Source organism: Nyctereutes procyonoides, unplaced genomic scaffold, assembly GCF_905146905.1.
Source record: "Nyctereutes procyonoides isolate TBG_1078 unplaced genomic scaffold, NYPRO_anot_genome, whole genome shotgun sequence".
Classification (NCBI taxonomy): domain Eukaryota; kingdom Metazoa; phylum Chordata; class Mammalia; order Carnivora; family Canidae; genus Nyctereutes; species Nyctereutes procyonoides.
In genome coordinates this window covers 42939044-42956118 of record NW_026575024.1, presented here as the reverse complement: position 1 = coordinate 42956118, position 17075 = coordinate 42939044, and the positions used below count along the sequence as shown (strand labels likewise).

The 17075-nt window shown below is 43.2% G+C and overlaps 2 protein-coding genes across 3 annotated transcripts in view; both read right to left on the bottom strand.

Annotated features, from left to right (window-relative positions):
* KAT14 (lysine acetyltransferase 14) overlaps nt 1–11940 on the bottom strand; it is a 34621-nt gene extending 22681 nt beyond the window's left edge. For both annotated transcript variants that reach the window (XR_008661494.1, XM_055302825.1), the window contains exons 1-3: nt 11676–11940; nt 9609–9727; nt 4447–4568 (exon numbers count right to left, since the gene is read on the bottom strand). Coding sequence is in view for 1 of the 2 variants with exons in the window: in XM_055302825.1 (XP_055158800.1) it covers nt 4447–4568; nt 9609–9727; nt 11676–11934 (500 nt within the window). In the remaining variant the exon portion in view is untranslated. The remainder of the gene's footprint in view (nt 1–4446; nt 4569–9608; nt 9728–11675) is intronic.
* A 305-nt stretch (nt 11941–12245) lies between these two features.
* On the bottom strand, nt 12246–16060 carry LOC129495335 (protein PET117 homolog, mitochondrial). Its single transcript, XM_055302827.1, is given in 3 exon segments — nt 12246–12285; nt 12287–12393; nt 15748–16060. Coding segments are annotated over 3 exon segments (243 nt in total). The 5' UTR covers nt 15844–16060.
* Nucleotides 16061–17075: the final 1015 nt, after the last annotated feature.

Genomic DNA, 17075 nt, shown 5'->3' with positions numbered 1-17075 from the left:
TCAGGCTCTGCCAGCTTTTCTTCCAACTTTCTTTCTGTGGCTCAGACCACTAGTAACTCCCGCTGTCCTTCCCTCAGATTAGCTTACTCTCTTCTGCCCATTCAAACCTGCTTCTGAATCCCTCCCGGGAGTTTTTCATTTCAGCTACTGTACTTTTCAGCTTCAGAATTTCTTTCTGGTTTCTTTTTAGGTTTTCAATCTCTCTGTTGATATTTCCATTTTGTTTATACATCATTTTCTTGACTTTTTCCACACCACTTCTCTGGGTATCTTTAACAGTTGTTTAAAAGTCTTTGTCTGACAGATCCACCAGCAGGTGGCTTTCAGGGACAGTTTCTGTTTACTATTTTTTCCTTTGATTTGGGCCATACTTTCCTGTTTTTGTATTCCTTATAATTTTTTGTTGAAAACTGGATATTTGAATTTAATAGTGTAGTAACTCTGGAGATCAGATTCTTTTCCTTCTCTGTGATTTAAAGGTTTTTGTTTTTGATTGTTGTAGGGTGTCTCTGTACCAAAGATCAGCCTGAGGTAAAAATTTAAGTTCTTCTCAGGTCATCTCTAAGCCTGTGCCTTCCCATGGGCATGCATGGTGACTTTCTAATTCCCTCTGTGTGTCTGGTTACTTTTGATTGTCTCAGTTTTCAATGTCTGACTCCAAAAATGGGACAAAGAGAAAAATGAAGGCTGGGAGGAGAGTGGCAGCCCTTCATGTCCCCTCAAGGTCATTTCAGCCAGAGGGAAAAAGGTTTGCAACAATTCAGGGGAGGTGCAACCCACCTCTTTATCTACATTTTGTGATCAGAAGCAGCAATCAGTGATCAGAGCAGATTCCTAATATTTGAAGGACAGGGTCCCTCTGTCTACCCTGATCCCACAAGCTATGTATGAGTTATCTGGGGAACAAGTGCACCGCTGCTGGCTGAGAGGTGAGGAATGGGGAAATGTCACTGTGCTAAGATATGAAATCCATCAAAATCAACTGCAATTTACCTTCCAAGCATCACCCTGGCAGTTGCAAACCTCCAATATAGCTCCGGAGATCCAAGATAGTTACATGAGACAGATTCTACCATTGCAACTACAGTTTAGGTGGGGAAAGACTTCTGGTGCTTCTGACTCTGCCATCCTCCTGAAATCCTTGTTGTATCATTTAAAATTTTCTAAATACTATGAATGTGTTTTATCATATTTCATCAACTGTAAGACCCACTGACTTTAAGATACATCATTTTATGCACAACAAAAAAACTAGCCATCAATTATGACATACTACCTCTTGTAAAATTGTATCCAGCTGCCAAAGATGCAAAAATTTAAAATGTGTGCATCTTAAGAATCAATGAAATATGGTAATAGAGAAAAATATTCAAAGTATTCTTCACTAATCAAAGATATACCTCCTATACACTATATACCAGAAATTAATAGAACAATGTATGTTAACTACACTGGAATTAAAAAAAAAAAAAGTTATACCTGCTGGAAAAATTCAAGGCCAGGATTATAAAAGCAGCTTAAATGATCACACATACAAAGGCAATTAAACTGCACCAATTAATTAAAGCTCTTGTATATGTTTAAATTTGTTTCCACAATAGGTACATAGTAAAATAAATCTTTACATATTTAAACTTTTTTTTTTCATATTTAAACTTCTTAAAGCCATAAAAGAAAAGCCTGAAAGAGCCTAAACATCTGAAAGAAAATGTATTCAAATCTTGTACTTCATTACTCAGTATATACTATACTCTTAGATCCTATGGCAAATGAGAAATGCTTATCCTTAAGAATTTAAAGAATGTTCTGTGGATAGCAGAATTAAAATCTTCAGTAGCTATGAAAAAAGGCTAACTGTGCATGTCCTCTGTGGGCCGCTTCCCTGGGGCATAGTGATTCTGTGTATGCTCTCAGAGAACCATGAGCACATGGTGACTGCCTCTGGTGAGGGGTTGCAGGTGACTTTTCCAGTCACTGATGTTCACAGCAGTTCCCAAAGTGAAGGACAGTACTGAGGCAGGAAACTGACAAGGAATTACAGGGAATTTTTTTTTGAGAAAGTGTGCACGTGTGAGCGTGCAGGCACAAGCACATGGGTGCAAGCAGGCAGGGGAGGAGCAAAGAGAGAATCCACTCCCAGGATGGAGCAGGCAGGGCTGGTTCTTACAACCCTGAGATCATGATCTGAGCTGAAACCAAGAGTCAGAAGCATAACCAACTGAGCCATCTAGGTGCCCCTCACAGAGTAATTTTTAATGATCTTTTTTTCCTCCATTAGATCAAGGAATAAGTTTGTTGCTTTAAATTCTCCCTAACACACGCTGCTGCCCTTTTAGGTCAAGACAGAGGGCCTCGATTGCCTTTACAGGCCTTGGGATCCAGCTATAATTTAATAGCACTGTTTTATTTTTAGCACATCTATTTTTATAGCGTCATTCTATGTATGGCAAATGATATGGGTTTTCCACTTATGGTAGTATAAAGTTCCTTTTTAAAATGAATGTATTTATCAGAAAAAAAGGGACTTGATTTAAATAAGTAAATGGTAATTCAAGTGATACACTAACACAGCCAAAATCCAAGAGTTTAATGGTTAAACTACATAGGAACTGGAAAGTAATTAATGCCTTTCAGTAAAGTATTAAAAAAAAGAAAAAAAGCCTTGGCTGATTCTTCTTAGACGTGCTCTACAAATGAACAAATGAAACAACTGAACTTATATTAAAATAAGACAAAATCCTTACAAACAGGCAATTTAAATCCAATTTCTTCCAGAAGACAATCTACTAAGCAGAATGGCACTGAGAGATCATGAAAACATTCCAAGATCTAATTTTATCGTTTTTTTTTTCCCTTTCTTGTGCCTTATAAATGGGGTATATTAAGTTCCATAAATAGTGCTAAATCATTAAACTAAGACAACAGATTTCCTTTCTTTAAGAAAAGAACCAGTTATACTGTCAATTCTTTTCTTAGTAGCACTAAATAACTCAAGAACAAAAATAACCCCTTTTGTAAAAATGTACTGAATCTCTTCTATTTTCTCCTCACAGCGAGCCTTCAGAAAGCTGCCTTTCTTCTCGTCTGCCCTCCCTGAGCTCCAAACGATGCTGGCAGAGCTATGACCTCTCAGGGCCCAAGGAAACAGGCTACAATGCCTTCAGAGTAGGGCAGGTACAAACTCCCTCTTCTGATTGTGATCAGAGTCTGTAGCACATCTACACTGACCCAATTAGGCAAGGTTTATGAAACTCACATGGGACTTCAGACGGCAAACTAATAATCAGCATCTCATACAATTCGCCAATGCACTTGCAAACTCACTGATCCCTAATAGCAATAAAAATCTTGCTGAGCTGCATGGACCTTTAGTTAAAACATGTGGTCTCAATATCGGTGCACTGGAATACATAGGTCTGACGAGCCAAAGCCACCACCAAGGAGATGTGCTCAGCAGTAAGTCAATGCACTATCATGTAGTGGAATGAATGAACAAGGTGTATATGTATTAATGCACCTAGACTTAGCTAAGTGCTGTGATACTGAAACGTATCTACAGGTTCTACCTTCTAGTTAATAAAAACAAATACTGATAAGAGTCTATTAATAAAGAGCAATTTAAATAGATACAGCCTGTCACTGCCATTGCGTTTCTTCCTCTGACCTTCTGTAAGACACTGATTTCAAAAGGACATAATGATCCTATATCCTTACATTACATAGTTACTCATCCAACTATTAAACAGCCTCGGGCAATCCAACTTTCTGTTTTTTAACTTTCTAAGAATCTCTTCATGCTCCGTAGAAACCAAGAGTTTCCTCTAAAGTAGGATGAGAAGGGCAGCCTGGGTGGCTCAGCGGTTTAGCGCAGCCTTTGGCCCAGGGAGTGATCCTGGAGACCTGGGATCAAGTCCCATGTCAGGCTCCCTGCATGGAGCCTGCTTCTCCCTCTGCCTGTGTCTCTGCCCCCCCCGCCCCCCCCCGCTGTGTCTCTCATGAATAAATAAATAATTTAAAAAAAATAAAGTAGGATGAGAAAAGTCTAGAAAGCTATCTTTTTTTTTTTTTTTTTTTAAAGATCTTATTTATTTGAGAATGAGAGAGCACAAGCAGAAGAGAGGGAGAGGGAGCTGAGCAGGAAGCCCAATTCGGGGCTCACTCCCAGGACCTCGAGATCATGACCTGAGCGAAGGCAGGCGCTTAACCGACTGAGCCACCCAGGTCCCCCTGGAAACCTATACTTTTATAGTATATACTTCCACTTCGGTTTTCCATAGTAAACAAGTTATTTAATTTAAAAAATAACAACATTTTCTGGAATTAAAACATTCTTTGTAATTGCCACAAGTACTCATTCCTAAAGGGCTTCATCAGGCTGTCTCAAATCTCACGTACCTTGTTCTTTACCTGTTCACGCAAGTCTAATATTTTAAAAAATCACATTACCTATTCCCTAGTAAAAAGGTCCAATGTTTCTCAATAAAAGCGCAGATATCTTCTTTCCATCGGAAGTAACCTTGCCGTCCACTTCCTTCCAGGGACAAGTTGTACATTGCCAACATGACAACCTGGAACACAAACACAACAGGGGCTGGGAGAAAAGCATGATTGGGGATGTTCCCCTGCAGAGGAATCAGTTCCTTGTTTTTTTATTCTGAGTAGAAATGGCAGGGAACGGGGGGGGGGGGGGGGAGAAATATCTTGGAATGGACTCAGTAAAGAATTTTATTCCCTGTTTTGCTTTCATTAGATGAATAGCACTAATCCACTTAAGTACGTGCAGTTGTTGCTGGCATGCTGCACACGCAGAGCTGAGGTGTGGTTGAACCGATGATGATAAACAACCACCATCCTAAGCAACCTGGCCAACACCATCCCCACCCCCCCACCCCTTGTCCCTGAATCTCTCCATCTTACACGATGCAGCTCTAGATAACCTCCAGCCTGCAGGCCTCTAGACCCACATTTTCTGACTGATGGTGCTGACCTTTATTAAATATTCTGAAAGTCACCCCAGCCTATGTATTTTTCTAAGCTCTTTAGAGAGCAGAAACAAAAGACTCTCAGAATTTCAAAGCTGAAAATAATGTTAGTCACCATCTATGCAGTGGTTAGCCATTTTCATTTGTGGAAACTTTTCTTCAGACGGTAATAGCATTAAAGAGGGGCCCAGAGGCAAGAGGCCTAGCTGCTCAGCCCACTTTCAGAGGCTCCAAGAGCTCCATGTGAAAACTTCTCATCTGGTTTAGCCTTGCTTGTTTACAGGTAATGAATTCATGGCCCCGAATTGGGAAGCGTTTTCTAGAAATATAAGTTAACATATGTTCCCTGTAAAAGACTTCAATAATGAGAGAAGAACCAAGAAGAAGGTAAAAATCACTTTAGATATACCTTCAAGAAACAATCACTTCGGGCAGCCTGGGTGGCTCAGCGGTTTAGTGCCGCCTTCAGTCCAGGGCCTGATCCTGGAGACCCGGGATCGAGTACCACATCAGGCTCCCCACATGGAGCCTGCTTCTCCCTCTGCCTGTGTCTCTGCCTCTGTATCTCTCATGAATAAATAAATAAAATCTTAAAAAAAAAAAAAAAAAAAAGAAAGAATGAATCACTTCTGACATATTTAATTACTATCTTTTCAGGAATTTCTTCTTACATCTATATGCAATTCTTTTTTTAAGATTTTATTTATTCGTGAGAGACAGAGAGAGAGAAAGAGAGAGAGGCAGAGACACAGGCAGAGGGAGTAGCAGGCCCCACACAGGGAGCCCGACGCGGGACTCTATCCTGGGCCCCCAGGATTACACCCCAGGCTGAAGGCAGCGCTAAACCGCTGAGCCACCGGGGCTGCCCGCAATTTTGAATTACATTATGTCATGTAGATGGACAAAACTATATCACCTATTCAAAACTACATTTCAACCTAATAAAAACAATGATTGATTTGGGGCCCCTGAAATCACAAAGGAGACAGAGAATCCATGAAAAAGAATCTAACTTGATTCCTCTTTCCAGAAGGAGGATTCTGAAAGTGTAAGGGGGCTAGTAAGCTGCAACTCAGGCTCCCCAGTACCTATACCCACAGCTTAAGAACCCTAATGGACCTCTGACTCCGAGGGCCTGGTAATGCTAACACTTCCAGTAATGGAGCTCCCCCACTCCTTAGACTCAGGAATCCTGTAGATGGCCCACCAAACAATTAATCCCATCAACGGAGTTTTCAAGTTCTTTCATGCACTTTAGCAACAGGTTCGTATCAGCCAACAAACATCTTCCTTAAAACAGGTATTGTCCATAGGGACTTACTACTTAACAGATACTGAATTTCAGCTTGGGAAGATAAAAATGTTCTGGAAATGGATAGCGGTGATGGTTGCAAAACAACATGAATGTACATAATGCCGCTGAATTAAATGCTTAAAAATACATAAAATGGGAGTGCCTGGGTGGCTCAATCAGCTAAGCATCTGCCTTTGGCTCAGGTCATGATTGCAGGGTCCTGGAATCGAGTCCCATGTTGGGTTCCTTGCTCCATGGGGAGCCTGCTTCTCCCTCTGCCTCTGCCTACTGCTCCCCCTACTTGTGCTGGGTCATATAAATAAAAAAAAAATCTTTAGGGATCCCTGGGTGGCGCAGTGGATCGGCACCTGCCTTTGGCCCAGGGCGCGATCCTGGAGACCGGGGATCGAATCCCACATCAGGCTCCCGGTACATGGAGCCTGCTTCTCCCTCTGCCTATGTCTCTGCCTCTCTCTCTGTGTGTGTGTGTGACTATCATAAATAAATAAATAATTTTAAAAAAATCTTTAAAAAAAATAGATAAAATGGTAAACTCATGTTATTTATATTTTACCACAACTTAAAACAGTTACTATTCAAGAAATACTTTAAGGACAGACTGAAATGAGCTGCTTCTGCCTACTCCCAGACCCCTAGAGGACGGGAAGACACACGTATTCCAGCTAATCTCAGGGGTAGAAACATTGTCTGCTACTTTATTTTGTATGTTTGAAATATCTCATGACTTTAAAAAGTGGAAATTCACATATTTACTTGAAAATAACTTTTTCTATAATGACTTAATATTTATGAGCAAACTGCAAACTCAATATATGAAAGACCTGGTTTTCCTCCTCTCCTGGAATTTATAATCTTAAAGAAATGAATCCTACTTCAGTCTTCTGCTCTCATACTTTGTTTTTTACCAACCCAATCCCATCAGTAACAGGGTATCCCCAGGGCTGCTGAGCCCAGGGGCTGACAGCCTCAGTAGCTACTTCACAAGTCCCTACTGGAAAACACCTAGAAAAAGGAGTACAGATCATGGTACATTCTTCACCTGCCATGTAAGAATAAGTGTCCAGGATGAGAATGTAACAAGTACCCTATCTTTCCCAAACACAGGATAAAGTTCCTCCTGAATTTCCAACTGTTGTTCACAAGTCACTAAGGTGGAAAGGACACAAAGAAAGGGCACGGAAGAAAGTTCAGGAGACCAGACCTATTTACAAATGGTATTTTGTGATCAAATATGCATTTCCATTTATTACTTTGATAAATCAACAAATACAAAATTTAAGATTTAAAAAGACAGAAAACCCACATCCCAGTACACCGTTTGCTGACATCAATAGACTCTAACCAAAAGCATCTGATTTTTCTTTCAGCTCTTTGAGAGGCTGGCTTTTTTAGGTGCAACTAGAAATATGCTCAGTAGTTTACCAAGAACCAGATGTGTCTGATCTACCACTTCATCATACCAGGGTATTATCTCCCATCAATCTGTCTTCTGGTAATGAAAACATAATTTTCAAGTGATGTTGGCCTAATTAAATATGCAAACTAAACCAACATTACATCTTCTGAGCAATATAACCAAAAGCCAGTTGTCCTTTTCAAAAGAACTTCCACAGACAGAAAACTCATATTCTTGCAAGTGAACTATACATATTTGCTATTTTTCCATTTTACAGCTTTTTGAGAAGCTACCTGCAGATCAAAAGCAAATCTGCCATGGGTATATGCCTCAGAATAATCTGTTAATATCAATCTGACCTTGCCTAGAAATAATATCCCATGTACATGATGGGAAAAACATATCACATTTATAAAATTTGAGACTATATCCTCAGTACAAACTTCCCTTCATTTTCTACTTGCATATTTTCAACTAAGTCAAAAAATCCTCCCTAAGTTCACCCCTGACAGATTTCATTAGCACATCTCCCAGTGAAGCACTGATAATTGAGATAACAGTCAAAGCTGCTACAGCAACTGCAGTTTATAAGGAATATCTTAAGTGGCTAAGATCATTTCATCTAATCTCTCTTCCTCATTACCCTGTTTATTTCCTTCATGGCAAAAAAAAAAAGTGCTATGGGTAATTAACGTGTTTGTCTGCTTATTGTCTAAAATAAATGCTTAGAAGGCCAGCTACCTAGCTGCTTCGCTCAGCACAGCAGTTTCCAGGCCTAAGCAGTACCGGGTTTGTTGTAGGCACTATTTGTTAAAGTGAATAAACATAAATACCGAGAAAGTAACGTATAATTCGTTCATTTTTAGAACTTACTGTTGACATTGGTACCCTGTTATAGACATAGTAATTTAAGAAAAAAAAATTAAGGCAACCTGGGGATCACGAAAAAGCTATCGTTCAGGCTATAGTTGGGTTGGATTAGGGTGCTGGTACTAGAGATGGTTAAAAGGTGGACAAAGGTATACCTCAAACAAAAAATATTCAAGGATATCAAAAAGGGAGACAGAACATGAGAGACTCCTAACTCTGGAAAACGAACTAGGGGTGGTGGAAGGGAGGTGGGCAGGGGGTGGGGGTGACTGGGTGACAGGCACTGAGGGGGGCACTTGATGGGATGAGCACTGGGTGTTATTCTATATGTAAGCAAATTGAACACCAATAAAAAATAAATTAAATATATATATATATATATATATTCAAGGGCAGCCTGGGTGGCTCAGCGGTTTAGCGCTGCTTTCGGTTGAGGGCTGATCCTGGAAACCCAGAATCGAGTCCCACGTTGGGCTCCCTGCATGAAGCCTGCTTCTCCCTCTGCCTGTGTCTCTGCCCCTCTCTCTGTCTCTCATGAATAAGTAAAATCTTTTTTTTTTTTTTGAATAAGTAAAATCTTAAAAAAAAAAAATCACGCATGTCTGGGTTTAAATACAGAAAATCTGGATTTATGTCAGTTTCTGCAATTGAGCTACATTATACCTCCCAAAACTATTTCTAATGTGGCAATTTTATATTTTTAAAATGGTTTTATTGTTCTAAACATGGCTGCCAGAAACATGTGGACCTCCTTTTCAATTCCAATAAAATCACTTGGTATTATATATAAATGAAATTCTGTGTCTGAGGTTTTCAAGAATCTCAAACCTAATTCACTAAGTTAGCACTGAGTATTTTTACAAAGAAGTCCTTTCTCCATGTATTTGAAGTGTCTAACTTCATTACACTGTCACTGTGAAATAAACAGCTCAACGACCCCAAAACAGCTCAAGAGCCTAGAAGTCCTCATTCTCTGAATATTCATTCCACTGAATTCTTTGGGGGATCGAATTCATGAATTTGAGGGGAAAAGCTTTTTACTCACTTGCTGCCACGTGAGCTTCAGCCTTTCATACTGCTCCTTGCCATCTTCCGAGCAATCAGAACAAGTGAACCTAAAAAAATTATCACCCTTAAGGTAACTGAGCTGTTCCCTCAGCTGACCTAGGAGAAAAACAAAAAGGCACATCATAGGTTTATCTACAGCAGTACTTATCAGTTTATCAACCAGATTTTCCACACTTTCCATGTTTTTCTTCTTTTTCAGCCAACCCATGATAGCAGGATAAGAACAGGGAAGACAGAAGAAAAGATTTCTATTTTTCTAACATAGTGTATGCCTGTTGAGATCATGGTTCCCTAATTTTAAGGAGAAAGATACTGGAAAAGCAAGTTTTTATTACTGTCATTGGATTTTCCAACTGTTAACATTCCTGACTCCTATGGATGTCTTTATACATTCTTTCAAGCAGTATTTGAGTTCCCACTGCATGGCAGGCACTGGTGCAGGAACTGGAATACAAAAGCCTGCTCTTGGCATTTTATAAATTCTAAGGGCCACAGATGAGAAAATAGATCATCAGAATAGCACAATGGTTCTCCATCCTCACTGTGCATCAGAATCACCCAGGGAGTGTTTTTTTTGTTTTGTTTTTAAATGCCTGGGCCTATCCCACACAGAATGAATCAATCTCTGAAAGCGGAGTCTGAGTCTCTGCATTTTTTTGTTCCCCAGGTGATGCTGATGCTCTGGGAGACAGGACAACCTCGGGAACAGAATGTGGTGTGGGCTTAGGGAAACGAGAGGGCACACAGAAGGGAGACCCAAACCATGCTGGGAAGATGGGAGAGCTAGAAAAAGTGGGGTCTACGGGAAACCTGAAGGATGACTAGAATTGGCCAGGTGAAGAGGGGTGCCTGTGTGTATGGCAGGGAGGCCACAGGGGGCTGGAGAGACACATATTCCAGAGAAGAAATTGAGAGATGCTAAGATCTTAGGATAAGAAAAGAGTTGTTTGTGGAGAATTAAAAGCTTACTCTAATACAAAGTTCTGGTTGTGTGGGGATAGGACACCACAGAGAGAAGCTGAAGAAGTTAGCAGGGAGACAACTGTGAAGGACAGTTTAAAATACATCCTTAGAGGACAAGGGGAATGTCACTGAGATCTTCAGGCAGGTGCATGAATCAATAATCAGAAACTGCTCAGAAACAAACACTAGCTAATGCATAGCAAGTTCTAGAAGGTTTCCTATGACAATGTTAATTTATTATTAGTAACTTAATCTGAATAGTTAAATTTATGTTAGACACATTTCCACGTACCAGAAGATGACCCCCTTCACATCAACATGTGCATACATATGTGTATATGTATATGTGTGTATGTATATGTATCCGTACATATACATACACAGAAATTTCTCTGACCAGTTACAAACTCTATTACACAAAGAATTCTTCTGGTACATATGTCTTTACTAGTCTCTGCCTAATGGGAAAATCCTGTTTTGGTAAGACTCATGATGGCTGGCAAAGCATGCTCCTTGAGAGCCAAGAAGCTGGCAGATGCAAAGATTAAGCTGAAAGAGTGTGGTATCAGGGGAATGTGTGTGTATGTATCTCTTGCCAGCAGATCGAGGAGGCCGGCAAGTGGAAAACAAGAATGGTCCCAGAAAAAGAGCACAAAATACTTTAAATCTGCTAACTCTGACTCCAGCATATAACAATAGTTTTCCATGGGAGTTAAATATTACCAGAGTAACTTGAACTTTAATTCTATACTGGGCCTATTATTTGGTCCCAAATCCATAACATGATCTTGTTAGAACAATGTGGCTAATTCTTTAAATAACGCAGAATTTCCAAATTTCTGATTTTTATTGGATTGCCATCAAAAATGTTAATTTAACATGAGAGGTTGATAGTAATTTTTATTAATACAAATGTTATCTATGTTTTATATAAATCTGTCATTAGCCAACTAAACTGATGATAAATATAATAATTATCTTTTTATTTAGGTCCATTTTACATTCATGTTTTGTTCACAGGTTAAAAAAACAAACCTTCACGTAGTAATTGACAAATCAAAGGAATTAAGAAGCTCCTTACTGGCCGGTATCCATTTTTGGCACTTGTCACAGAAGTAGGACAGCTGCTCCTCCATCCACGACACATCTCCTTCATCACTGTTGAGGGAATCCCCACTCTGATCATGAGACAAGTCCACTGAAGCCTGGTCCTCCGATTCCACGATCAGGAGAGTCTCCCCCTCCACCTCCCCCTCCTCCAGCCCTTCTGAGGTAGATGTTCTGGTGGCTTCATCATCATGCCGGCTTATCAAACTACTCAGGTGGATGTTACTATCCATCCCTTCCTCTCACAGGTTCCAAGGTGCTTTTCGCTAATAATCCTAAACTCTAGACACCAAGCTTACAAAGGGGCTTCTATCAGGATCACACAAACCGACAGAAATTCTTCAGAAGAGTGTCTGCCTGATTTACTGAGAAGGGACTTTTAAAGCAATAATTTAGAATATATGATCCACTGTCCTTTTCTTTGGCCAAGCTTGAAAGGACTGTGACCAAAGCAAACTTGGAAGACCTCACTAAGCTATTCTCCATCCACAGTGGCACAACCACACTCAACACTGTCCCATTAATATGTGACATTCATTTCAAGTCATGTTTTTTGAGATCCTTTTGCCAATAACATCTTCTCTTTCTGCTTCAAGTTGCTCAGTCAAAATAATCTGTTCTCCCAAAAGACGAATGTTTTCTTTTTTCCGATTTTGTCTCTCAATGTCTCTGATCACTCCATCGTGAAGCCTCTAAAAACGTAAGAAACAGATTTTAGTTAACACCCTAAACAGGTGGTTCCCATCCTTGTGCCATTCAATAGGAATAACAGTGCTACCAAAAACCACTAAAACTTTCAGACTCCAAATGCCCAATTACTATTTCAACTTTCTGTATAAATATAAAATGTAATAAACCATCAGATTAATTTGGTAGTGTGTTCCACCAGTAGAAATGATTTCCTACGTTTTAAGAAATTCCTGAACTGGACATTCAGTATAGAACTTAATGGGAAATAACATTAATTCAAAAAGAAAGAAAAAAACTGCTCCTGTGTTGAACTTTAAAAGTTTAATTGGTATTCTAGGTTTTAAAAGACTTGGTGAGATTTACTATAGTAACTCTATGAACTACTTTCCTGTCATCAATTATTGTAGCTGAATAATAAAACATCAAAGAAAGAAAAAGAAAAGATTACAGAAACTTAAATAGTCAGGATACAAGAAAGGAAAGATCTTGGCTTCTTCTAGTGTGTAAAGAGAAGTAGTAAAAAATTATACAGAATTACTAACCAATTATATAACCGAGAGAGATGGAAAAAAATACAATGCTACTGGCAGAGGAAAAAATAAAGACCCATCAGTGATACTTTGATAAGCACTAAAGACTGGTAAAAAAAATTCCAGAACATGGACCTAGCGCCTAAGGTGAGACTTTTCAAAGCAAAAATCCAGTCATTACTAATAACTACCATTTTATAGTCTTTTAGGTCACAAACTGATGTCTTTAACAGTGGCCTTGTGAGGTAGAATTAATGAGAGTGGAGTCCAGGGCCTGGGTTTTCGTTTTTTTGTTTTAAATTATTAGGTCTATTTAAAAAACTCACAGAATACCTACTTGCCAGACCTCCTTCAGACCTAGAGTTTCATTCATTATTAGGGAGGAGTTGGGGAATTTAAGCGTGCTGGAACAGACAACACAACCAAAAATCAACTTTTTGGAACACCGCTCCTTGGCTAGATGTGCAAAGACATTTGCCTCCTCCCTCTCCAGTTCTTGGGTCCTGTGTTCCTTATACCATGACACACCCACCCACACATCCCACCCTGCCCCCCAAAGCGCAGGCCATCCGCTGGAATCATTCTTTCCATACCTGCCTCTGAGATCCTACCCTTCCTTTCTCAGACTCCAGCATATAGCTTAGGAACCTGCTTTCCTGCCACCATTTGCTATCTTCCTCCAAGTTCTAATATACTCTGATTGCCTGTGACTTCCCCTTAACCGCCTTACTAACCACCAAGAAGACCTCTTCACCATTACTCATGTACTACTCGTTTCACAGGGTTCCTGTAAGGATCAATGTCGGTGCCTGGTACGTAGTAGGCAGTCAAAAAAAAAAAAAAAAAAAAGAGAGAGAAAACTATGGTCATTATTTTATTTCTTGTTTCCTTGAACCTTCCAACACACCCACCATGTCAATCATTTGTTTTACTCCTTCCCAGGCTAGAGAGAAAGTCCACAGTGAATGAACGACCAGACGTAAAATAAACACAGATTATTCTAGTCAATCGTTTCTTCATCTAACTTCCAAATATCTTAATCTTTCTGTTCTTCCACTCTCTAGCATAGTGATACTCAACTCTGGCTGCATGTCAGAATTCTCTAGGTAGCTTTTAAAACGCACCTAAGCCTCCCCCCATTCCATCTCCAAGAGATTCTGATTTAAAAGATCTGGAGAAGGTTATTATGTCGTAAAAACTTCCCAGGAACATGAGAGGCGCAGCTAGTTCAGAACCAAGTTCTTTTTTTTTTTTTTTTTTAATTTTTATTTATTTATGATAGTCACAGAGAGAGAGAGAGGCAGAGACACAAGGCAGAGGGAGAAGCAGGCTCCATGCACCGGGAGCCCGACGTGGGATTCGATCCCGGGTCTCCAGGATCGCGCCCTGGGCCAAAGGCAGGCGCTAAACCGCTGCGCCACCCAGGGATCCCTGCGCCACCCAGGGATCCCCAGAACCAAGTTCTTACCCACGCTACCCATACTCTGAAAATTCCTGCCTTCTCGGACCTCAGCGCTACAATGGACACACCATTCTCTGCTCCATCTCAAATTTCTTTTGATAACCCTCGTTTCCTTTCACTTCTTAGAAGAGGACTCTCCTGCCTCTACTCCAAAAGCTACCCCCCTAGAAGTCATACTTTATTCCCAAATCTCTAACCTCTTTCACGCTGTCACCATTCACCTCAATATCCCCTCCCCAAAATCCTTACACCATCACACCTTTCTCGGATTTCCAGACTTCGAAGGGGGACAAGGACCTCATCTGCTTCATCTCTGCATACTAAGCACACTGACCAGCTCGATGCAAGAAAAGGCCGTTTACTAGTGATTCACCCCGTTCATTACTTTCACCCTTGGCAAACTAGGCTCAACCCTAACAGACGCGCCGGCCTGGGTGCCTGTGCTCAGTCGGCGTTCAGCTCTGCTGTGCATCACTCGCAGACCCAGGAAGGCCGGTCCTTATCTTTGTTTCCCCACGTGCCTAGTGTGGTGCCCGACACAGAGATGGGTCATTAGACATCTGCCAGCCGGAGTAGAGAAAGTATGAACTGAGAGAGACAGAATGGACGGCCAGTCTACCCATCAGGAAGCCACGGCTATTTCCAGAAGGAAGGGTACGGAAAAAAGAAAATATGGAGGCCGGCATCTCTAGCTCCCAGAAAGGACTTCCCTAGCAGACTGCTCCTTAAAACACCGAGGGCGGCGGGGGGGGGGGGGGGGGGGGCGGGAATCCACCAAGTTACCTTGGGCAAAGGCACGGAAAGTGGATGCGGGAAGCCTCGTTAATCCTGGGATAAAATCTCAGTGGCACGGAAACACGTTAGGATGGCGCCTCAACCTCGGGGCTGGGGCTGGGCTGGGGCGAAGCCGACCCCCGGCTGAGGGAACCCACGCAAACCCCTTCCCCGCCTCGACTCCGCAGCGGCCCGGGGAGACGCCGGACATCCGCGCCGCTGTAGGCTGGCGGGGACGGGGGACGCGGGGACGCGGGGACGGGGGACGCGGGGACGCGGGGACGGGGGACGCGGGGACGCGGGGACGCGGGGACGCGGGGACGCGGGGACGGGGGACGCGGGGACGCGGGACGCGGGGACGCGGGGACGCGGGGACGCGGCCGCCGACCACCTCGCGCGCGCGCGCCTCAGCGGGAGCCAGGAGCTCCGGGCTCCGGGCCAGGACGCGGCGGCCCGGCCGCAGTCGCGAGAGCGCGGGAGGGAGAGACGAAGAGCGGCGGAGAAGCACGCGGAGGCAGACCCGAGGGCCCGAGACCGCCGTCTCCGCCGCACCGCGCGGGCCCCGGAAGAGGCGGTCACGTGACACCGACCTGCCGGTCCAGCCGCTGCTTCAGATGCACGCCGGCCACGGTGGCCGCCGTCAGCACCACCGAGAGGCCCAGCACCGCCTTCGAGCTCCTCGACATCCCCGCGCCCGCCGCTGCGGCCTCCTCCTCCCCGCCAGGGGCCCGGGGCCGTGGCCGAGCTAGTCTCCGCGGGTGCGGGTCAGGCTCGACCGCTCGAGCGCAGAGCCCCGGCCGCCCGGTGCGCCGCCGACGTGCCAGGCGCGAGCAATCGAGAGCCGAGCGGCGCCTGCTCCGCGGAAAGCGGGCCCGCGGGTGCGGCCCTGGGACGCGACGGAGAGCCGCTTCCCCTCCCCCCGGCCTCCCCCCCCTCCCCCCCCCCCCCCCCCCGGCGCGCGCTGACCCGCCTCCTCGGAGCGCGACGCCGACCCGCCGGGGCCTTCGCTCCGCAGCAGCCTCGTTGCCCCTTTGGCGGGGCCGGTGCCCCCGGAGGATGTAGTTTTTGCTTGAAGATTCATAATAAGACTGATAAGGGAAGGGAGAATAAATGTGTGGGAGATATCAGAAAGGGAGACAGAACATAAAGACTTCTAACTCTGGGAAATGAACTAGGGGTGGTGGAAGGGGAGGAGGGCGGGGGGTGGGGGTGAATGGGTGACGGGCACGGAGGGGGACACTTGACGGGATGAGCACTGGGTGTTATTCTGTATGTTGGTAAATTGAACACCAATAAAAATTAATTTATAAAAAAAAAAAAAAAAAAAAAAAAAAAAAAAAAAGACTGATTCCCTCCTGGTGCCGTGGGCTGGCTGATGAGTCTCTGGTCTTCCTTGAAACCTTCCTTAAGAGCCTTCTGGCTAAAGAGCTTAGGAACCGGCCACGACGCCTCTGCCTCTCGCCATCTTCGGGAGGTCACCGGGACAGCTTGGGTGCCTCAGCCCCTGCGCCAGCGAGACGGGCTTCCTGATTCCCACGTTTCTAGGAAAATGAATGAAGGGATGAACGATAGGATGCGTCATTTTCACTTTTCCTTGTGGTGGGAAGAAGTGTGGCTTTCCAGAAACTGTAAAGTATCTGGCAGAGCAGGCAATGAAGTACCGGAGTTAGTGGGATATTCCCACTGGGATTCACACGCAGCAAGCTGCTTCCTGTGGAAACAGCCGTGGACAGTGTGAGGGCCGCGTCTTGCTCAGCATCACCCAGGGGCTTCTCTGTCGTTCATTTCTGTGGGGCTTTGCTATTCCAGCTTCTGTTATTTCAACGTAAATGGCACGAGGGGATTATCACTTTTAAGAACTGTAATGAAACAAAAAATGTAAATACTCTTTTCGAATCACATTTTGTCCATGTCATTT